Here is a 24930-nt window from a genome sequence, read left to right as displayed (position 1 = left end):
TCAAAAAACCTATCACAAACAACAAAAAACTTCAACAGTTTATGTTCACAGAGGAGAAGACCAATGCAATTTCAATAAATCCTCATTTGCAATCATATCTAATCTCACACATAACATCAATAGTAAATCAGATTAATGACGCTAAAGTGTTTTTCGCCAATTGCACACTAACAGGAGCTTTTGTCACATTCCAGGTGCAAAATGAAAACAAACAACTGGTGGAAAAGGAAATTTGAATTTTTCTAGTCTACACACACTGTGTATATAATATATCTGATAGTTCGTTCGATTTTGATTTTACATCAAAAGTCGTTAAGTTCAACTTCGTATTGCCTTAAAACTACAATTTAATTATTCCTGGATTATGTGGGGTCTGTGAGACGCCTAGTGACTGCATTTTTTTGGTTTATTTTTATCGAAATTTTTCAAATAGTTGTGAAAAATTCAAGTTTTTCAATTTCTACGAACTGNGGAAAACCCAGATCATGACATGCACTATCACTAACAAGTTAGAGCAGGAGGGCAGACGTGTTGCTATTGGTAAGAGATTATAAGGCCCTATTAAAACGTAATAGGAAAACATGGGCAAGAGAGAGGTTGTTAGCACAGAACTCAAGGGTTTTTTTTAGTTCTTTCTGCCATGTGGACACTAAGAGAGTTGTTTTTGCAAGCCCATTATGGGTACGGCCAGGCCAGACCCACAATGGGGTGGCCAGATGGTGAAAGACAGAGCCTGACCTATCTAAACAGACCACCCCCAAAAAATTTCTGGGGTTTTTTCGACCCGTTCGGATTCGAACCCGTATCCCCCAGAGTGGTTGACTGCCACCTTGATCACTCGGCCATCTGGCCGGTGAACTCAAGGGTTGTGGAGCATAACCGAACTCGTGATCTGGAAATGGAATCTTGCTTGAAGGCAGCAGAGAAGGCAGGCAATGACAGTCAGAAAAGAAAAAAAACACCAGCATCATCCACAAGTGAGGGACAGGAGTCTGGTTATAAGGAACAGGATGACAAGATGCAAGCGCGATTAAACGTAGCATCTCTGTGTTCAAAAAGGGAGTGACTTCCTGGGTGTTCCAGAAGGATAGTCGGCTGTGCTTGTGTAAATCAAACAAACTGTCTCTCATGATGAATTGACTGATAGTTACATGATTGTATAAAACAGGCTTGAAACAGCTCAGTTTGATGCTCGAGACAAGAGCTATCAAGAAAGATTCGAATGGTAACACGATAAGTCAAGCTTTTACTTGTCAGATCAACGTTCTATGGAACTGATTGGTTGAACAAGTCGAAACAGTCATGCCAACCAGAGCAGACCTGACAGAAAGCTCATCTCAGCTCCTAATTGGTTGGGTAATTGTACAAGGAAGGCTCCTTGTACAATTACCCAACCAATCAGGAGCTAAGACAGTAAGAAGAAAACAAGCTTGGCCTAAGACCTTGCAGTTACAAGCAATCAAGATGGATTGCTGTGTATCTCTACTGATAATGTTAAATAAATAGTCATAATTTGTGTTCAAGGAATAGTAAGGTGTTATTTTTGAAAAGACCGGAGCACAGATCGCACAATTTGACGTTTATTGATATGATAAAAATGCGTTCTTATTGACGACAGATAGGAAAAACATATCTCCTCGTGGCATTAGTTCATAAAATAAACTGTAAATTTTTATTTCAAAGTAATATTTTTCAAATTACAGCATTACAAAATTATATAAAAAGAAAGGTACCTATCGTAAAATATTTTGACTGATTAGGTGTTTTGTACAAATTCATTACAGATAATGTAAATCATAAATATGTATATATTCAAAACAGATAAATAAATTTTTGTACTTGTTTTGAGAAACAAAATGAAGCCATTCGATTTTAAAATAAAATACTTTTTTCCTTTTATACACTTCACACAAAGAACACAATTGTATGCTCTATATTTTAATAGCTTAACCTCAACATTCAGACTAAAAAAAGACACACTCTACAAACAAGCAAAATGTGAATGTTTCTGCACATAAAAGTCAAAAGGAAACAAATGATATTAACGAACAAACAGAAGTATAGAAATGACATTCCAGATAACAGCTGACAAGTCAAAAAACCTATCACAAACAACAAAAAAACTTCAACAGTTTATGTTCAGAGGAGAACATCAATGCAATTTCAATAAATCCTTATTTGCAATCGTATCTAATCTCACACATAACATCAATAGTAAATCAGATTAATGACTCAAAGTGTTTTTCGCCCCTTGCACACTAACAAGAGCTTTTGTCACATTCCAGATGCAAAATGAAAACAAACAACTGGTGAGAAAGGAAATTTGAATTTTTCTAGTCTAAACACACTGTGTATATAATATATCTGATAGTTCGTTCGATTTTGATTTTACATGAAAAGTCGTTACGTTCAACTTCGCATTGCCTTAAAACTACAATTTAATTATTCCTGGATTATGTGGGGTCTGTGAGACGCCTAGTGACTGCATTTTTTTGGTTTATTTTTATCGAAATTTTTCAAATAGTTGTGAAAAATTCAAGTTTTTCAATTTCTACGAACTGTGAAAAATGCGATAAATAACATTTCTATTCCACACCGAGTTTACACTAAAAAATTCGGAAAATGGCTGGCATCTTACAGTTATGCACGAAAAAAAGCGACGAAAAATAAAAAAAAACAATAATTTTGCAAATGTAAATTGTGCTAATTGTACAATTTTTGCTGTTTGCATAACAATTTCATTCAGGCATTGTTGTAAATGTATTTTTTAAATGAAATCGCGAGAATATTTTTAAGTATAAAAAACGAATTTACACATTCTACATCATATCGTAAATTGCCAAAAAATTTTAAGGTCCACTAAATATTTTTTCGATTGGTTTATTTTTCATATGGAAAAATTTCTGTTAATACCAATAAGCAAAAAATTTTGATGTATCCTGTAATATTTCGAGCGATGTTGATTTTGAAAATTATGTAAGCGATTTTTCAAAGATGTATGACATACATGCACGAAGTTTAATTAAAAAAATTAAAGTTAAGACATCTAAAAAATCTAGTTACTAAACATTCCTTGGAGAAAACTACAACAAAAACCTTATCATTTCAACAATTTACAACCGCGATGAAAGCTTTTGTTTGCTAAACAATAAAATAATTAGCGCTTTGTTGTCATTAGCAGTGGGGGTTATTGTGGTCTGTACTGATAAACTACTAAGAAAGTAATCAACATTCCCTAACTTGACGTTAAGAACGACAATATCCTACTTTTTACTACAAGAAACTTTATGTCAATATATAAAACTTGAAATAAGATACAACGTGGTGAAATTTGATATGTTCATTTTTTACGTTTTCGTATACCAAATTACATTAAATTAAACCTGAATAACGCATCTGTGTATATATTAAAGTACTTTATACTGCTTGAAAGTAGACAAAATAGAAAATACAAAAATGTAATGAAAATTTTTGATGTGGAGCCAAAAATTTTACAATTTGAAAATAAAAGAATGTTTTCTGTTCAGATGACAGATGAAAGGACTAAGGTGGGAAAGACGGGAAACATAGAAAAAAATTATCATGCATATAATAAATTGTACATATATCAACTTCAATTAGGCTACTATACTGTCAATCACCATTTCCAAAATGGAAAATGGTGCAGGAATATTGATGCTTAACTTAAACGAACTTTAAACGATTTATTTTATAAATTATTAATATGTCAAATGTCTATAAAATCAGTTACTGTTTTATTAAATTAATAATAAAAATTTTAAGAAGTTTCAAACTGTAATACAAAGAGATTAACAAAAATATAAAACATTTTCGAAAAATATATAACAATTCTCTACCAAAAAACCATATACTAAACTAATTTATATTAAAACTAAATAATTTTTAAAATTTGTTCTATTCTCACTTTTTGTCTATATTAGATGTTGCTTCGTCCATGACAAGAATCTTATTCTGGCGAAGTATTGTTCTGGCAAGACAAATTAACTGTCTTTCCCCTACACTGAAATTTCGTCCTCCTTCTGATAAATGTGTATCCAATCCTCCAGGCAACGTACTGATAACTTCTTTTAATTGCACCTTTAATTGAGATTTTTTTAAATAAATAGATGATAATTAAGTTTAGCCATTATAGAAAATTTAACAGATATGATTGCTGAAATGTAGTTAAAAAAAATTGTTTCTTTCTGACCTCTTCTATAGCTTGCCAAAGTTTTTCTTCTGAGTATTCATTGAAAGGATCGATATTTCTTCGATGTGGACCGGTAAATAACATTGGATCCTGTAAAATACACATGCTATTTTATTCGTTTTACATTTTTTGTATGAAATTTTATGCATTACAATTACGATAGTGGTGTATATTGAAACTTTTTTATTTTATTAATTGTTTTACAAGATGTTCGATGTGTTTACATTTAGTAAATTATCGATATTGTATTTAACGCTTTCCTTATTTTATTAACATATTTTAGACGTATTTCATTGTTATTAATTTCATTGTTAATAATCTTTGAATTATTTACATTTTTTTGTCGCACAGACATCTGTATTGAAGAATTCCAAATCTATTTGTTTCCTCATCGTTTTCGCTACACTTTCCGCCATTACGACAATCAAACTACACGTGACTAATGCACGTGACTACGAGTAACAGATCCTTGAGTTTTTATTGGTTGTAGTACGACAGAAGCGCAGGACGAAAACGGAAAAGTTAAATAATATTTAATTTTGCTTTCAGTCTTGTATCTGCCCAACTGAATGTTACAAAACTGAAAGTTTCGTCAGTTTGGCTTTCAGTTTTACGATCACGTCACGGATTCCGGTAATGTGGAGTCCAAGCTTAACTCTTTGCTAGTTGCATGGCATAGCACAGAAGTCGTAAAACTTATTTAATAGTCAATAATTCGTAAATTTTTGAATACATATAAATAAAACAAACTCTACTAAGCAAGGTTGCTTCGTCCATGACAAGAATTTTATTCTGGCGAAGTATTGTTCTGGCAAGACAAATTAACTGTCTTTCTCCTACGCTGAAATTTCGTCCTCCTTCTGATAAATGTGTTTCCAATCCTCCAGGCAACGTACTGATAAGTTCTTTTAATTGCACCTTTAATTGAGATTTTTTTAAATAAATAGATGATAATTAAGTTTAGTTATTATAGAAAATTCAACAGATATAGTTGCTGAAATGTAGTTGAAAAAAATTGTTTCTTTCTGACCTCTTCTATAGCTTGCCAAAGTTTTTCTTCTGAATATTCATTGAAAGGATCGATATTTCTTCGAAGTGGACCAGTAAATAACATTGGATCCTGAAAAATACACATGCTACTTTATTCGTTTTTTGTATGAAATTGTATGCTTTACAATTACGATAGTGGTGTATATTAAAACTTTTTTATTTTATTAATTGTTTTACAAGATGTTCGATGTGTTTACATTTAGTGAATTATAGATATTTTATTTAACGCTTTCCTTATTTTATTAACATATTTTAGGTGTATTTAAATTTCCAGAGATAGGGGAGATCAGGGCAAGATCGGCATGTTAAGCTTTACTTACATTTTGTGTAATAAATACTGCTGTAAACTGAAAAAAAAGCTTTGCATATTGTCTATTGGAATGTTACCTTACTATAGAACTGGTTAAAATCAGTTTGGAAATAAAAATAATTAAAATAATTACAACTTTACAAGAAGAGAGAAATTGACGAAGTTGCCCCGGGTATAGGGGCAAGATCGGCAACTTCTCTCTTTTTGTAAAGTTGTAATTATTTTAATTATTTTTATTAAAGTTGCCCCTGGTATAGGGGCAACAGTAATGGGGCAAGATAGGCACGTATATAAAATTATGTTATTAACAATGTATAAGTTGGAATTCACTATTAAAACAAAGAAATACAAATCCAACACCCATTTAATATTATTACAACGAAATGCAAGTTCAAAGACATATATACATGAATAACAAATGCAAACATGTTTTCATTTATCATCTGTTTGATTTTTATCCTTTGCTTCTAATGTGGCTTTATGTTGCCGATCTTACCCCGCTAGTCATGATTTCGAAACATTAAGTACAACCCTGAGAACAGAATGCCAAGCCACGATCTGGCCACGTGAATAAGTTGAAGTTACATCCTTCTAACAGGAAAAGTAACTTTCGTTATCATGGAATTATAACAAAACCTGCCAATTCAATATAAATGGAAAAAAAATATTATATGGAATTGAACGAAAATGAAAATTTGCTTGATAATTCAACTACGCTTGTTGGAGAACAATAAAAACACTACACTCAACAAGCCACCAATAAAACTCAACTGCCTAACCTATAACCAAAGTCTCCTTTTAATTTGTTTTTTAAAAAAAGCACTTGACAAACTTGCCCCGCATGCCGAAGTTGCCCCGATCTCCCCTACAAACTGATTGCCAACAAATTAATCAATTTACGTATAGTTTATATTCAATTTGTTATTTAACTAGTAATGAAATAAATGTTTTTTAATTTTGCTACAATGGGACAATAAGAATGCTGATTTCTTATATATGATGGATAAGAAATGGCTTTTGTATTATATTATTGTCAACTAATATAAGAATAATATATTAAAATAGTATAAAATAGAAACAAAAAGGCTATTGAATTAATTGTTTTGTACTTTTGGAATACTCAGTAAGTTATGCGCGATTACTTGTTTTAAAAACCGATGAACATTTTCTATCCGTTTATGCTATATGCTTACATTTTTTTATCGCACGCTTTAAAGCCTGGACTCCACATTACCTGAAAACAGAAATTCAAAAACAAAACTGAAACATATAGAGTTTTTTTTTCCGGTTATGTTTTCGCTTTAACTTGACTCCACTAGAAATTCGCCATCTGTTGATCAGTTCTGTAATTGTTGTGTAGTGAAACATGAACGACGCTACGGATTTTGCCATGCTTTCTCTGCATTCTTTGAATTATTTACATTTTTTGACGTACAGACATCTGTATTTTCTGACTTCTTCGATGAAGAATTCCAAATCTATTTGTTTCCTCATCGTTTTCGCTACACTTTCCGCCATTATGACAATCAAACTACACATGACTAATGCATGTGACTACGCGTCACAAATCCTTGCGTTTTTATTGGTTGCAGTACGACAGAATCGCGGGACGAATACCGAAAATTTAAATGATTTTTAACATTGCTTTTAGTCTTGTGTCTGTCCAACTGAACGTTACAAAACTGAAAGTTTCGTCAGTGTGGCTTTCACTTTTACAAAAGTTTTTGTCTTTCAGTTTTACGATTACGTCGCGGATTCCGGTAATGTGGAGTCCAAGCTTAACTCTTTGCTAGTTGCATGGCATAGCACAGAAGTCGTAAAACTTATTTAATAGTCAATAATTCGTAAATTTTTGAATACATATAAATAAAACAAACTCTACTAAGCAAGAGATAAGAAAAAGATGCTATGCATATAGCTTTGTTGTGAAATATATGCTAGTGCCACACATGCCATGCAAAATAGTGAATTTGAAAAAATTGAAATGAATTTCTAATCTAAAACCAAATTACTGCTAAAAATATCAATGTTAAAGAAATTTATCTTTACAGTAATATTATTTATTATATACTTTGCTCTTTCTTATTGTAAAGACTAATTTAAATACTACTCTAATGACCAAATGTGTTTATATTCATTTGAGAATGCGATTTTCAGGTTATGGCGTTGTTGTGTCAAGTTCTAGCTACAACAACATGCAAAATTTCAAGAATTTACATGTCAGCTGAGAATTATATCATTAAATTTTGTAATTTTTTAAATCTTACTTCAAAATTATATTTTTACATAATAAATCAAAGAAAGCACATTTTTAAAATAAATATATAAAACAATTGACAAATAAACAGTTTTTTTCATCAAATTAATTATTATATACTTGAGGAATGATGGATATTTTACTGCGTAGATCCCGAAGACCAATATCTTTTGTGACAATTCCATCGATGGTTATTGTTCCTGATGGCTCTGTCATGCGAAATAACGAAGCAATTATAGAACTTTTTCCTGCTTCTGTTCTCCCAACAATTCCTATCTGCGATTCAAAAACAATTAATACATATTCAGACAGTAATTTTTAGAACAACACTCATTAGATTTCATATTATTTTACCTTTTCTCCGGAATTAATAGTAAAGGTTAAATTTTTCAGAATAGTATATTTATCCTTGGAGTATTGTAAAGAAACATTATCAAAATAAATTTCGCCTTTTTGTGGCCAATCTGCAGGTGGTTGTTTATCAGGAGAACTTTCGTATGATGCTTCCAGTTTTAATTTGCTGTAGTTCAGTATACGTTTTACAGAATTCATCTGAAAAATTGATTTCTTTTGTAATATCAAAATGCACGAAATTAATTCAAGTAACACTATATATTATCTACAGTTATAATAAATGTGTAGAATTTCATAAAACTAATGATAGAAGTATTTTGTATGAAGATACTCAGTTACATGAATCATATTTAGTTTTTTCATTTTTTTTATATTACATTTTATTTTTATTAAGTTACTCTAATTTTCAGGTACTGATATGCAATTAAATTCATTTTATTTTCTATAAATATGTATACTTTAATTGAAAAATTTATATCCTCTTCAAAATTAGAAATATTTTTCATTGTTTTTAAGTGAAAATGTACTTAAACATTATTATGTAACAGAAAATGTAATTTAGTAAAATTTAAAAATAATATTAATTTTTTACCTATAACTTTAAATGTTGTATACTGTATTTTAGTATTTTAATACATATGTTTGAAATTACGAGTTTCACTGAAATTTTAAAATCAATTATAAAATAATTATGTACTGAAAATTCAATATTGTTGATACGGAAATACAGTAAAGCGTTGATTATCCGAAAGCCGATTATCCGAAAGAAATCCAGTAGGCAAATTTAAATTTTCGCCAGTGCTGTGGCACTGCAATCTTTGGCAATGTCTTGGGCTACTCAAATATTTTACGTTTTTGATACTAAATTAAATTCTGAAATATAAGTTTTTATTGTTTTTATATTTTTCAATATATTTGTTTTGTTCGTACAAAATAAAAAAATTATTTTTAACGATACAATAGTCTTCGTTAGACTTAACATCGACAAAAATTAAACGCGAAGCGACACGCAACAAAGAAAATTTTCAACATGGGATAGGCTAATATTTTTTCATATTTAATCGGTTATACGAAATATCGATTTTACGAACAACCCCAGTCCTCAATTGATTCGGATAATCGACGCTCTACTGTATTGCATTTTAAGAAACATTTTATATACTAAATGTCTAATGGCATTTTAAAATAAATTATATTTTAAATTTAGAAATAAAACCAAATTTCAATATGAAGCTTTATTCCCATAAATTTTAATTTGTTACATGCAAATTGTGAAATATATTTTAATAATTATATTATCTCTATTAAGATTTTCCAAGAAATATCATATTGTCTGACAGAGACTTTAAACCTAACATTAGGCGAACTGCTAAAAGACTTATTTACTTCCAAGAAACATAATTTTCTTTATATGTAAAATAAATATAATATTGGCGCATACATAATTTTATAACGTAACTTGAAATTTTGTAATAATTTTTAAAATATTATTCATTTTGAGTAATAGATTAGATTCTAAATAAAAAAAAAATAACTGTTACACTGAAAATAAAACACTGTAAAAACACTGTCATTACATTTTTGCACACATGAAGCTAAACGGAATCGAAGTTGTAAAGTATTGGCTTGTAAACAGAAAGAGAACGAAAAATGCGCTGACCATGCTAATTGGATTTAAGGGTGGTCCGGTCATAAACTGTTTCCAGGTGGTAAATACCTGACAGTAAAGAAGTGGGTGACTACCCACATCAGGTATTGGCGAATGCGAAAAGTAAGCTCAATCCATATCCGAGTCAAGTGGAACTGGGTGAAAGCTGTTTGCAAGAAAAAGCTGTCATTTGTAGGAAATTCCCGTTTAAACAGTTTTAAAATTGGAGAGCGAGCAAGATTGAAGTGGAAAAAAGCTGTTGACTGGTAGCACGAAAGTCTCAGACACTTGAAAAGCTCGCTGAAGTTAGAGAGAAAGTGTAACTGAGCATTCTCCTCTGCAGGATATCCCATGGACAGGAAAGTGCTAAGACTGGACGAACCGTACAGGTAGAGCCAATTTAATGACTGACCAAGGCCTCACAACAACTCAATCGTTCCAAAAATCCAAACTGAAACATGAGCCATCACGCTTTGTACTCCCTATGGTTACAACTTAAATAGTTTGTATAAATTTGTAAATAAAGTGTATATACTTTATTTACAAATTCCTGGAAATCGAAACGAAGGACATCAACGTGTTGGAGAATGTGATTTAATACGAATTTTAATTGAAAACAAGACAGCAATACAATGTTTTCGACGGATAAACGCACTTATTTATCAGAATGGTGGGGGAACGACGTTAGAATGAATTCGCTGATGGCAGAATTCCGCCCCAAACATATTAATCCATTCGGATATCAAGAAAAAATGATGTTCTGGGAAGAAAGCCTTATAAAATGGTGCAAGCATTGTAAAAAAGTAATGTTTACTCACGCAGAAGTTTGTGCAGCGTTCGAAAGAAAAGGACGTCAACCTGAATGTTTACAAACTGTAATTCAAGAAATGATAAATGACGGGAAACTTATTACCGAAGAACAGTTTTTATCTTCTCAAAGCATTAGAAGATAATGCTTTGAGAAAAACCTCAAAAACCTTGCCGCTATTTTGAGCGGCAAGGTTTATCCACCGAACCTACATTAGAACAATTTCGAGTCGTTTTTAATTCACTAAACCAACTCTCAGATGAGGAGTCTAGAAAGGAAACTTCACTGGTTAATCTGAATTAACTAGTTGATTAGAAAACGTATTTCATATATTTTTGCCAAAAACGTTTTGATCATAACAACTTACACTGGTTTCGAATGTTAAACATAAATGTAATTAGTACACATATATTGAAAAATAACTAAGTAAATTAGTTTTTGCTAAAATGAAAAATAAACATTATTCATTACAATATACAGTTGCTATATGATCATACTATCTGTTACCCGCAACTTCGCCCGCGGAAGTTTTGCAAGCAAACCCTATTTATATTTTGTATTTCAATAACCATAGTAACTGTTATGTAACACTCACCACTGAGAATGATGAAAATTTCCGAGAATCAAACAAAATGTTTTCAATTTGATGAATTTTCTGGAACGTTTACAATCGTTCTATAATCGAACCAACATGCAATGACAAATTCGAATTTAAAACAGTTCGAACATTTGGTTAAAGAATCGAAATATATAAATATATTTATAACAATGTCTGAAATAAAATGCTCTCCCTCACTGGAAAATTCCGACAAATCCCTTCTTAGTGTGCATTCCCATGGCATACCCTACTAAAACGCAGTTAGAAACAAAAAATCGCATCTAAAATAGTACAATAAAAGCCATTTTTCCGGTTAATCCTTAATGCTCTCCCTCTCAACCGCTGGGGAATTCCGACAAATCCCTTCTTAGTGTGCGTTTTCATGACGTACCCTAACTATGTACCAAATTTCACCTCTAGGTTCAGCGGTTTGCTAAGGGCGATGATGAATCATTGAGTCAGACAGGACAAGCAATTGTATATACTGTATATAGATTAATAAGTACAATTGCAGCTGCATATAACTGAGAAAAAATGCGCAGCTATACCCATCTACAGTAATGCAAACGATGTCTATGCCTTGGTGCACAATTAGGTTAAACCTGGAAGCATTCAGTATATAAATTCCAAGCATATCGCAAAGATGATATGCTAGAGAAATGACTACCCCACGTAACTTCTCAGAGAAAACAGAAAAGAATTATACTGGTTTCTAAATTATACATGCACATAACAGAAATGTTAACATTGAATAGACAATCGAAGTAAATGTACATCATTACCTGAAAATTCACTTCACATGGATATTTAATAAGGAGGGGAAAATACAAAACAAATAATACTCCATAACTCATAACGAGTCCAAGTTGGCTTCCTGCATCATCTAAAGTAGCGATTATAAATTCAAAATTACGTATATTATACACTACACACAACTAAATGTATATACTTACCTGGGTAAATCGATAAAATGAAAATAATAACAGTAATAAGTACATTTATGTAACAGATGATGTGACCATACATAGAAAGGCATTGNTTTATAAAATTAATGAAATAAAGTAAAATTTTAACGTTAAAACTGACACAGTTTTCACCATTTTTGAAAAACGGAATTAAAGCTTTCTTCTAAACGAAATCTTATCACACCTTTCCAATAATCTTATCACACATCTCTGAAAAACATCTGTCATCTGAGTCAGGATAAAATACCTGTCTGATGATAAAATATGTCTTCAGGTGTTATAAAACCAGAAACCTAATTGGAGGAAATCTGAGATATGAGTTCCAAGCATATGGCAAGGATAATACACTAGAGAAAGGACTACCCCATGTAATTTTCCAGAGAAAACAAAAAAATAATATACCAGATTTCTAAATTATACATGCACATAACAGGAAGGTTAACATTGAATACACTATCGAATTAAATGTGTATGTATTACCTGAAAATTTACTTCAGATGAATATCTAATAAGGAGGGGAAAGTACAAAACAAATAATACTCCATAACTCATAACGAGTCCAATTTGGCTTCCTGCATCATCTAAAGTTGCAATTATAAACTCAAAATTACTGATATTATACACTATAAACAACTAAATATACCCACCTGGATAAATCGATAAAATGAAAATAATAACAGTAATAAGTACATTTATGTAACAGATGATGTAACCATATACAGAAAGGCATCGATTTAATGCGAGGTAAACAATCCACGTTGCAGTGTGCTTATCCTGATACTTACTAAAAGTGGATTTAAATTTATGTTCAGCTTTAAATGCTCTAATTGTTGTCAGTCCATAAAGAGATACACTGAGATGAGAAAATACTGGACTTCTTGCTGTTAAAAGAAATTCTATATAAAATTTAATTATTTGAGTGAAACCTTATTAAATATAACAACTGTTTGCATAGTGTATTTAAAAAAGCAAATGATTAGCAATTCTCTACTTAAATTACATAACACCCTTATGCACAAAGTTTTAAATTTACACTGAGATGAGAAAATACTGGACTTCTTGCTGTTAAAAGAAATTCTATATAAAATTTAATTATTTGAGTGAAACCTTATTAAATATAATAACTGTTTGCATAGTGTATTTAAAAAAGCAAATTAATAGCAATTCTCTACTTAAATTATATAAAACCGTCATGCAAAAAGTTTAAAATTTGCATTTTTTTTCATTTTTTAATAATATACAAGTCCATCCTAAGGATAGAAACAAAACGCTCTAATTGTTGTCAGTCCATAAAGAGATACACTGAGATGAGAAAATACTGGACTTCTTGCTGTTAAAAGAAATTCTATATAAAATTTAATTATTTGAGTGAAACCTTATTAAATATAATAACTGTTTGCATAGTGTATTTAAAAAAGCAAATTAATAGCAATTCTCTACTTAAATTATATAAAACCGTCATGCAAAAAGTTTAAAATTTGCATTTTTTTTCATTTTTTAATAATATACAAGTGAATTAATATAAATTTGTAAAAAGTTTAAATATATAAAATCGTATATTATATATAATGTATACATGCTTACATTATATACATATGATATATATAATCATATATCTCAGAAGCAACTGATCACGACTGTATGTAATATAGCACAAATAGAACATTGCAAACTTTCTGCCAAAAAAGTAAAACGTTGATTGTTAAGTTTTATCAAAAGGAAAACACAACAAAGTGCTAAACACGCTTTTCAATTTTTCGCAGAAAAAATGTGCAATTAATTATGTCTTGCGTTTTGTGTGCACATGTACCATTGCAATTGTTTATTATATTTTCAAACTGCTGTTAAAATAAAGTACGTTCGAACTGTATCGTATAATTAAAGAATGCAAAGTAATGAGTTGTAAAAGAGTTTCATGTTATTCAGTTAAATACAACAAACTATTGAGAATTTTATATACTTACATTTTCCTTCCATAAGTTTTATGCCTTTCAGTACACGGCTGTGAATCGTCGATATAGCATAAAATACTATTAAAAGCAACAATATCAATATGAGAACGTAAGGACATAGGATTGCTTCAAGAACACATATTCCAGCGATCAGAAAAAATGCCTAAAACATAAGAATTAAGAATGCTAATAAATGAAAACGTATTTATTATTTTAGTATGCTACAAATTATTTGAATTATTACTATTCATATGTAAATCAACATTATATCTAAGGAAATATCTATTCATATTAGTATTTTAATGAAAATTTATTGCAACACGCGTGAATTCCATCATTATTCAAATGTCACACGTAGTTTTAAAGTTTCTCTCCAAAATTTATTTATAATACAGTATTAATAATTTATTATATGTTGTGACTATGTGCAATAACACAGACAAAGGGTGAGACTGTGAACAATACATTTATTGTCCAATCAGGATCGGTTACACGGTTAACATCGAGACAACAATACAACTATGGGAGACAATGGTCCAACTACTCTCTCCTTACATGACTGACTACTAACTCTCCTTCTCATTGTTGAGGGGCGCTGTTTTCACCGCATCCCTCACATCCTCCCTACCTTGGACCTGTGCTTCTAGTGGTGCTTCTAGTCTAATTGAATGTGGCAGCTCATGTGGCATTCCATCAGGGAGTCTTAAATGGAATATCTCAATGCAACCATTGCAGCCAGCAATCAGCTCTTCGATCACAGCTGTTCTCCACATATGGCTAGGCAGCGAGTCCTCCTTATGAAGACCAAGAACTCCTTTGTGGAGTGAGGGCAGTTTCATCCTGACCCCGTGAACATGATTAGAGCTTTGTATATCAATCAGATATTCTTTTTGCAATCATCTCTAGAAGCTCTCGGTGATTGACTGTTGGTGACGCCACTGTTTCACGAAGTCATAAGGTGAGAAATGGTTGTTTGGCTCTGGAAGGTTAGTAATTCATTTTACTACCAAAAAATGAGAGGATGTGAGGGCCTTAGACTCTTCCGTGTCATAGTTGTGTATCAGAGGCCTGCTGTTGAGGGTGGCTTCTAATCCGATGAGTATGGAAGACATCTGTTCTGCATTTACTAGGAATTTCCCCAGTATCTTGTGGAGGCATCTCTTCATACTCCCCACCATTTTCTGCCACCATCCTCTCCATCAAGACTCCTTCGCCACATTGAAGACTCAAGTGATGCTATGGTGGGTAAAGTAGTGGGCAATCTGCTTATCGGAGAGCGTTTTCAATAGATCCTGTAGTTCTTTGTTGACTGCATGCACAATCTGACGAGGTAGAGTGGTGAAGACAGCTCTAGATGTACAGCTTGGGTTGTGTCACAGGTGAACAGTGGAATGTACGTTTTCTCTATCGACTGACCTTTTCGAATATACAACGAGCTGGCAAAGTCTATTCCTACTCTATACGATGTGTATACGATGAGTGTAATACATGATCAGTAAGGAGGGAGGCTTCAGTTTCTTGATAAGTCTGACTTCTTAGGCACAGTAGACATCTATGCAGAACTGTCTTAATCACTTGTGAGCTTGCAATATTCAGAATTCTTCTCTCAGGTTTGCGAGTACCACACAAGTGCTCAGGTGCCTGAGACGTAAATGGTAGTCCTTGATAAGGAGACAGGTACAGTTGTGTCAGCCATCTATTTATAGTAGAATTGGATGCTGCATGGGAGTGTGGGCATCTGCAAACTGCAGACGGCTTCCTACTCTTAGTATCTCATTACACAGGAACAGGTAAAAGCAGTAAATGGGTGCTTTTTCTGATATGAGTGTACCGGAGTTAAGTGCTATTAAATCGTAAACAAAATATGTCTTCTGGACTGCTCTGATACAGTGTCTCTCACTGACTTTACTTCATCTGCTGAGAGATCTCTGCCCAGTGATTATTCTGTGGATGTGTTTTACGAAGCATAATGAAGCTGAGGATCCAGGCTGTTACTCGAAGGCGTGTGCAGTTTCTGAAGCAAGATGCATCTAGCAACTCAATATGGGCTGTAGTGTACAGGATGACCACTTGTTTGCATTCTTCTGGAGCATAATCTGAAGATGTAGAGTGGTCATTCACAGGCCAATATTCTTCTGTTTGTGATAAAAATTGGGGACCCTGTCATTAAAACGTGCAACTGCAGAAATGTTTCACCATCAGGCCTTGGAACAGGTGATCAGCTGGGTTCTCTGTTCCAGAACAATGAATACACAGATTTGGGTTTGTGATGCTTTGAATCTCTGTCACTGAGTTCTGCACAAATTACTTTCATCAATTGGGGTATCCACAGATCCAACCCAAGATCATTTTGGCATCACTCCAAAGGACTGCTCCTTCTCTTTAAAGGTTGGTTTCAGTAGTAACGTTTTTTAGTAGGCGACAACCCAGTAAGGCTGCAAGTAACTAGCCGAGGTAAGGTAACTGTTTTGATGGAAGATACACATGCTTTGCTGCAGAGAACATATGTAGAGGTGCCTGATGGAAGATTGGTACGAATGTATCTATGCTTTCTTGCAAAATGTAAATTTAGCAAGAAAGCATAACATCGGGAAATAAGAATTTCTTTGCTAAATGTAAATTTAAACTTGTTGTTTTGATCCATCTTAGTATAGACACAAATGACAAGTGTTGTAGGTCCTCTAGCCACTGTTGCCAACGAGTTGAGATATCTGCTGGCAAAACTTTAGAATAACAATATTTTTGAGTGCGTACACAATAAATTACTTGCAAACTCAACTAACAAAGGAGGAAGATTGTCTGAGCTGAATGTCTTAGTCAGCCATAATTTTTTTGCAATTATATGAAAAACAATAAATTATTACAATCAACTTTATACAGAAAATTACTGATCTGAGATTATACAACTTAGATACATAATATGAAATAATAAATGTTGACAGTTCTGTAAACAGCAATATACATTCTTTATCATCCTATCTGCTGTAGTAAATTAATAACCAGTGTTGCGGTCTTAATATATCGAGAACACACAGTAATTTTGAGTTTTTATTGCCAAAAAATTTCAATTACTAATTTTTAAAAACTTTTATGCGTTGTGCAAGCTAAGTTAGCATAAGATTTACTGTATATAGATTCGTTCATGGCCATAAGTAATCAGTTAGCTTTTCTAAAACAAATAAAGTACGTTTTGACTCTTTTCCCTCTATTTACAATAAAAGGGCTTTTCTTACTGTTTTTGTTCTGAAAAGTTCTGGGAATTATCGAGTTCTCTGCAATTGATCTCAGGTTCCCAAAAGAATTATTTTTATACCCTAACTGTCTCAGCTGTCAGTCAAAATATCTGTATGTAAAAAATATATGATGATAATTATTTTTTACAAATATTGGCACATACATACAAAAGATGTCTGATTAATAAGTTATGTTTGCTCAGTACATAGCTAATGTACTGAGCGTACATGTGCGTGTTTTATCCTGATCAGTGCATCAGAATAAAACACGTATATGCTGTAAAAACACAATTGCACTAAATATTTAAAAATTATCACTGTTGTGATTTTACAGTACATGTGTAGGGACAGCTGCAATATATTGAAGCTGTCCCTACACATGCTATGAAATATATATATATTTCCATATCTAATCTACACTATGTTTTAGTTAGATATGGAAATGTGAATCCAACCAAACTTGCTGAGAAGTTAATGAAAATGCATGTTGACAAAAAAATAAATTACCATGCAACAATTTAATTAAAAACTAATAACTAAATTGATGTCAAGCTTCACAAACGCGAACAGAAGATTCTTGTTTATTAAAATTTCAGACTAATCACGATTATTTCCATTGTGCATTTGTTTAATTAAATAAAAAAGTTGATATTGATGAATCAGATCAGATTGAAGCTCAAGAAGATACGCAATACAGTAGACCCTCCCTATAAAACTGTAGATACGTTCCGTGTTTTATGAAATTTATGTTGTACGAGCCCTTAAACACATGAGCCAATTACAGCCCAGCATGTCTACAGTTTAGGGACTACGGCTGTTTGAAAGGTTTTCTTCCATAAAATTAATCAATTCTAGACTAATTTGACTCAACATTTCCAAAATTTTGGGAATAATCCTTAAAAACTATGCTATAAACAAAAAATTGTAGGATTACTTATCGAGTGTGCACAGTTCGACGACGCCATTGATTAAGCTCGTTTTCGTCGTGGAGCGGCGCATCGAACGGCGGGGACGTGTTTCCTAATAAATTAATTTTCTGCGAAAAATTTGCTGAACATTGTTAATAATGATCCCAAAGACATTATTAATATCCGCTATTGGTCTAGATTCGACCAATCCTGTCGCGACACGAGTCGGCGATGACGTTTTACCGTATCATACGAGTCTCTTTTAGCGTGTTTATACGAATACGATCACAATTTTTCTCCGTTATATACGAATCCATATTATATGAATCCGTTATATAGAGGGGTCTACTATACTTATAAATTTGGAATAGGCTGTACATGAGAAAATTATACAAAATATTTTTTATGGTTCAAATCAGTACATTCATAATTAGGACAAAAGTATTGCATGCTTTATTTGTTGCATTTCACGTTGCTGTTACAAAACATATTGAATGTATTTCATAAATACTTATTAGTAACTACATATTCGACATACATTTTTATCTTTTCAATTTATTTTATACAAATTTAAATATACGAAATTATGTAAACTTACTTTTAACGCAACGTTATAGTTGATAGGTAAAAAGTCATCCGAGTTATTTACGTCTTTGGAAAACCGATTTAAAATTTTTCCTATAATATATTAAAATATGATATATCATTTAAATTAAAAACTTATGTAAATATATATATTCCATTATCATTAATTATAAGATATCGCATATACCTAACAGTATATCTGTATGATTGACTGACAGTTCTGAAACTGACATGCTCTTGGTTTTTCATACCCAAAGTTTTTGTACAATATACATATTTACCTTATCAAAATGTATAAGTAGAGCAATTTAATATATTTGAGCTGTTGTTCTGTAAATATGCTTATAAAAACGAAATGCAGTAGAATGTTTAACATATCTTCTGAATAGTATTTCACAAGATTTTAGCAAAAATGTTCATAAAAGTGCCTTTCTTCAACTTTTCCTGCTTCAATTTTCGACTCTACTTGTGTATGACATCTCATTTCTGAAAATTGATTTTATTCTTATTGTGAATTTCTGTATCTTTATACAAATTACAAATATGTTTTTATTACTCTCTGCTTTTTCATATTTTAACAGAAAAAAATAAGTATTGTGTATATTCTTTACAGCCAAACTACATTCTTGATGATTGTTTTTTCTTTTTACTCGTTGGGCACTAAGAAAGTCTCTTATAGCAGGCCCATTGTAGGTTTGGCCAGGCCAACACCAAGGTGACCGTGTGATGAGGGACGAAGTTTGACATATCCGAACAGACAACCCCCAAAGATTTCCTGGGGATTCATGACCCATCTGGATTCGATCCCAGGTCTCCCAGAGCAGCAGGCTGACACCTTGACCGCTCGGCGATACGGCCTCACTCTTGGTGATTGCAAAACAATACTGTATATTAACACTTCTACATCTTATTTATCTAATTTACTATTTATTACTTTATTAGTTAAGTAGAAAGCACTTCTTTTTCAAAAGCAAAATTTTCATAACGTATATTAAAAATCTAACAAATTCAATATCTCTCGAACTTTTGGAATTGCAGTTCATTGACTTTGCATTGTGTGTTTATTTTTAGACTGAAAAATCCATAAGAAAATCAGTGTTATGTTAGCACTTGTCAAACATAATTACCATGATTTTTCAACGTCTATATTGAACATATCAATACATTAATAATATCTGTTATTCTATGCACTATCCTAAATATAGTACACCTGTACCTCTAAAACTGAACACAAAACCCGAATCTGTCGTCGAAGCATACTATTGGTCCGTGTTTCAAAAAAGTCCCACGATCAGTTAGACAGGCAATCGAATCAAACAGACCAGAGTTATCCCAAGGCTTTTTCTAATCTGTCGCCCACGGCGGGTCGCAACCCGCAACACATCCAGTACCCGTTGGAAACGGAAAACTACATTTCGATACTTTCAAGTATGCTTCACCGTCAATCGGGCTTATTCATTGCAGACATCCGTATTACTGACATTAATTGACGGTCACAAAACAATCATTCCGGACAGCTGCACTAACGAAATTTCATTAAATCTTTTTAATATTTTTTTGAAAATCATCTCATATCCGAATTTGCATTGAGCATTCTTAAACTTATTAAAGAATGAAATCCATAATTATACATACCAACAGGATTGTTATCCAAAAATGAAATCGGAGTTCGAATAATACAATGGAACATATTGTTGTGCAGCTGAAAAGATGCAGCGATGAAAAAATTATACAATAATAATACAGATATCATCATTGTAAAGAACACTGCACATATTAGTCCGAAGTAAACATAAACATTATATTCTTCACTATAATATAAAATTTTGGGTTCACTATTGTTAAACATTGTCGACTTAAACGTCATATTTTCAACATTATTTACATTTTCTGTATGGAGCCGTTTGTTATTTAACCTGAAAATTAAACACAATGTAAAAATTAATTTTTTGATTAACCTAACATTTCTACAGCATGCACGAATACAATATAACTACTTAAATCCGTTCAATAAGAACTTTACCGAACAGTATTGTTAAAACATAAAAGATGGTCAATTGGTAGTAAATATTGCTAAATGCATAGAATGATTTCAGTGCAAATTTAAGCTACATTCTCATAATTTATTCTTCGATGAAAAGTCTGAACATTATTGCTATCATTACAACTGATGCTTTTCTAGATCAACTTCACTGGAAACATTTGTAAATATCAGCAATGCTGACATTCTGTGATTTTGCTTAGAAAGCACACATTAAACTCTAATACTATAAAGCTTAAGCCAGAAACAAGATCATGTCAAGATGATTTTGTTTCAGATATCTTTATATAATGTTCTTACTGCACACTCCAAATCTCAATGAAGAAATATAGCCAATACGCTATTATTACTGATGTAATTTAAAAAGAAATATTTAAAATATTTTCATAAAAGCATGGTTTGTCTAGAAAATATTTTAAATATAGTTTGAATTTTTTCCTGACTTTCATTATAAAATAAAAAAAAATTTACGTTATCTAATTACTACATTAAACGAATTAATTCGAATTTATTTAAAATAAGTTAAACTATGTTTTCTTTTCTTGAAAACTTTTTTGATTAGGATTGGTATGTTTGTATTAGACAACACTTTTTGAATCTGCTGATATAAGATGCCTCTCAGGTGCCTTTCTACAGAGAACTAGCCTCGATTCTGGTGTTTAGCAGTGTTAAAAAAACACAAAAAAATGCCATGTGGCCAGGCTGTTGTTTAAGCACAAACTGATAACCATCTACTAGTGTTTCACAGGTTTTATCCACTCAGCCTCTGTTGCACTATAAATTTTGTTCAGACTTTTCTTTTGAATGCTCGGAATTATGATGCGCTTGTCAGATCAACGTTTTTACCAATGTTCTAGTTATCTGTCTCACTGACAAAAACAGTGTTGAATGAAAATTGTTGATACACAAACCCCGCACGGGTTTCAAAACAGGATGTAAATGATTCATGAGCTGTTGGAAAAACAAACTTTTTGCTTACATTAAGTGAAAGACTTTCTTCAAACGAAGAATTGAATGAAACAGTAAAAAAAAGATTGCGGCAGGAAGACAGTTTGCTTCCATATAAAAAATGCGATGAAGATGTTACAAAACTTTTTCTACAACTCTCAATTTATTCCAAAACAGCATTATCAAGAAAATAACAGCGATTGTTTAAACGATTGTTTCTGTAAAAGATTGTATAGTTTTTCTTTCAATCCAGATGACCCTTTGGGAGCATCTGGATTGAAAAAAAAGTAAATCGACAGAATCGTAATGATTGCTTGAAATTTCGAGCCAATTTTATTCTGTAGGACTAATGGACGATTTTCTCATTTAGCAACAGATAAAGGATAAAAAGAAATGTTTTGCTTAACATAAAAGCTAAGTACTGTATGATTTGACAGTAGGGGATAAACATGCTGTTTCAAAGTGTTACTGGACACAGAATAAAACATGAAAAGTCGTATTTGGACAATACAAAACCACTAACGATCTTATTAAATAATGATATCAAGCATCAATAAGACGATGCGCAGGAAACATGCATGAAGACAGTTTTAAAAACTAAAGAAAATTTTGCATTGTTTACATTACCTGATCTTCAAAATTAATCCGATTTTTCTAAACTTTTTATATTAGCTAATGATTTCGTTATTGAAGTGATAAGTGCTATCCTATCTCAGAAAGGTTAAAGGAGAAAACTCTAATTGCAAATACTAGTAAAATGTTGTAAATGCCTAAAAAAACTATCGTACAAGAGAAAATAATGGTGTCTATAGTTTGCACACTAAAGCGTTTTAGTTTTTATCTGTATGGCAAAAATGTTATCATAAGGAATAAAGGTTTTGTTTCAAAAGAAACTTCCAAAATGCGTTTTCAAAAATCATCCACTAACTACAGTTATTTATCTCCACACGAATTAATTGTAAATTCTCTCTGGCAACGATAAGTGCCTTTGATATGTTTACCTACTAATAGTTTTTGTCTTTATCTGTCAACAATTTTTGTAAAGTAAATCGTAGCGTTGCTTCTTTATAATTACTAAATCCGAGTGAGTTACTTTCGAGTTCTTTGTCTTTCTTATTTTTCACTCATTCCTCATTTCTGATTCCCCTATATTTTCTATACAGGGAATCAGATATCACTCACGCCAGTCTTTCGATTTACAACTGGTGTCACAATACCAAAACTTAAACACCTACAATTCTCGTTAAAGTCAGTTTTTGTAGGTGAGACAGATAACAAAATTATTGTCAAAATGTGGGTACATAAAGCTCACACCATTTCGAAATGAAAGTATTAGGTTTATCCGTTTCAACACGTAAAGCTTGTTAGATAAACCTTATTATGCCTAAAACGTATTATGCTGAAATACATGTAATATAAATTATGTAATGTTATTTCATTAAACTGATATTTAAAAACCGTTTACATGAATAAACGCATATTTGTCATAAAAATAGCATACCATTTGACAAGCCAATAGTCGCTGAAAGTTGCAACGGATTGTGCTACAACTAGAATTAGTAATAAGAATATCTTGAAGAGAAAACCTGACCCAGCATAAAAATATTCTTTATAGACTGAAATTCCTATTGTTCCAACTTCATCCTCACATGATATATTCTTATTTTCATTTTCCTAAAAAAATATTTTAAAATTATATACAACACTTGTAAAATTATATTTATATCTATTAAAAAATATTTTAATATGTATTATACAAATAAATAATTCAATGCGTCATTTTTCCATTAAAGTGAAAATTAGATTTGTACACAAATTAAAAGACTATTCAGTATTTTCTTGAATATTTGTGAATTAAATTCTATAGAAATAATGTGAAAGAAGAAAAAGGATAAATCATAAAAAAATTCATTACAATAAAATATAATCACTGTCAATCAAATAAAAAAAACAAGGATTAAGTATTTTTCAGCACAACTACTGATGAACTCATATCAAATTCACTTGTAAAATCACTCCATACTGTGAAAAAATTTGCCAGTAAAAAATAATTCAATGTGTCATTTTTTCATTAAAGTGAGAATTAGATTTGTACACAAATTAAAAGAGTATTTAGTATTTTCTTGAATATTTGTGAATTAAATTCTATAGAAATAATGTGAAAGAAGAAAAAGGAAAAATCATAAAAAATTCATTACAATAAAATATAATTACTGTCAATCGAATAAAAAAACAAGGATTAAGTATTTTTCAGCACAACTACTGATGAACTCATATCAAATTCACTTGTAAAATCACTCCATACTGTGAAAAAATTTGCCAGTAAAAAATAATATAATATAATAATAATAACTCTTATATTAAAGAAATAATAATAAAAATATTGTTATTTGTTAGCGAATCTCATCTAAAGCATTCTAAAGTTAGGCGTCGATTTGGATGTTCACATCTTCACATATCCTCGAACATTCCATTAACGTACAGAAAGTCCTTTATTTTGATTGGAAAAACATGTTCAAATGTAGAGAATGATTTCCTGCGATTCCAAGAGAGAAGTTGAAACAATTCTTCCAAGAGAGAAGTCGCACTCAATACAACACGAGACGAAGTTCTCACGAAACCTCCATGGTGTGCAGATCTCATATAAGGGTTTCGGCCACATAAACTAGACCTTTAATGAAGATGCTTCAAGCCCACATATTTACAAGCACTAAGCGGCCATAGAAAAGACTCCTTGCCATATGTATACAGTAGAGCGTCGATTTTCCGAATCAATTGGGGACCGGGGTTGTCCGGATAACTGATATTTCGGATAACTGATTTACGTACGAAAAAGTAGTTTAACGTATCTGATGTCGAAATTTTTCTCCGTTGCGTGTCGCTTGGCGTTGAATTTTCGTCGATGTTAAGCCTAACAAAGACTATTGTATCGTTAAAAATTAATTTTTTATTTTGTACAAACAAAATAAATATATTGAAAAATATAAAAATAATAAAAAATTATACTTCAGATGTTAATTTAGTATCAAAAACGTAAAATATTTGAGTAGCCCAAGACATAGC

The 24930-nt window shown here is 31.6% G+C and overlaps 1 protein-coding gene across 1 annotated transcript in view; it reads right to left on the bottom strand.

Annotated features, from left to right (window-relative positions):
* LOC111617743 (multidrug resistance-associated protein 4-like) overlaps positions 1-24930 on the bottom strand; it is an 81877-nt gene that overhangs the window by 7619 nt on the left and 49328 nt on the right. Inside the window, exons 12-23 of the mRNA XM_023359032.1 lie at positions 23369-23541; positions 20514-20794; positions 18892-18971; positions 14165-14315; positions 12848-13081; positions 12681-12781; positions 12189-12363; positions 12018-12118; positions 8182-8379; positions 7948-8103; positions 5241-5330; positions 3926-4098 (exon numbers count right to left, since the gene is read on the bottom strand). Coding sequence (XP_023214800.1) covers positions 3926-4098; positions 5241-5330; positions 7948-8103; positions 8182-8379; positions 12018-12118; positions 12189-12363; positions 12681-12781; positions 12848-13081; positions 14165-14315; positions 18892-18971; positions 20514-20794; positions 23369-23541 — 1913 coding nt within the window. The remainder of the gene's footprint in view (positions 1-3925; positions 4099-5240; positions 5331-7947; positions 8104-8181; positions 8380-12017; positions 12119-12188; positions 12364-12680; positions 12782-12847; positions 13082-14164; positions 14316-18891; positions 18972-20513; positions 20795-23368; positions 23542-24930) is intronic.

The sequence above is a fragment of the Centruroides sculpturatus genome, unplaced genomic scaffold (assembly GCF_000671375.1).
Source record: "Centruroides sculpturatus isolate CEXI.00-Female unplaced genomic scaffold, Cexi_2.0 scaffold1651, whole genome shotgun sequence".
NCBI classification, from domain to species: domain Eukaryota; kingdom Metazoa; phylum Arthropoda; class Arachnida; order Scorpiones; family Buthidae; genus Centruroides; species Centruroides sculpturatus.
Note: the sequence above shows the minus strand (reverse complement) of the source record. Positions and strands in the feature narration are given on the sequence as shown.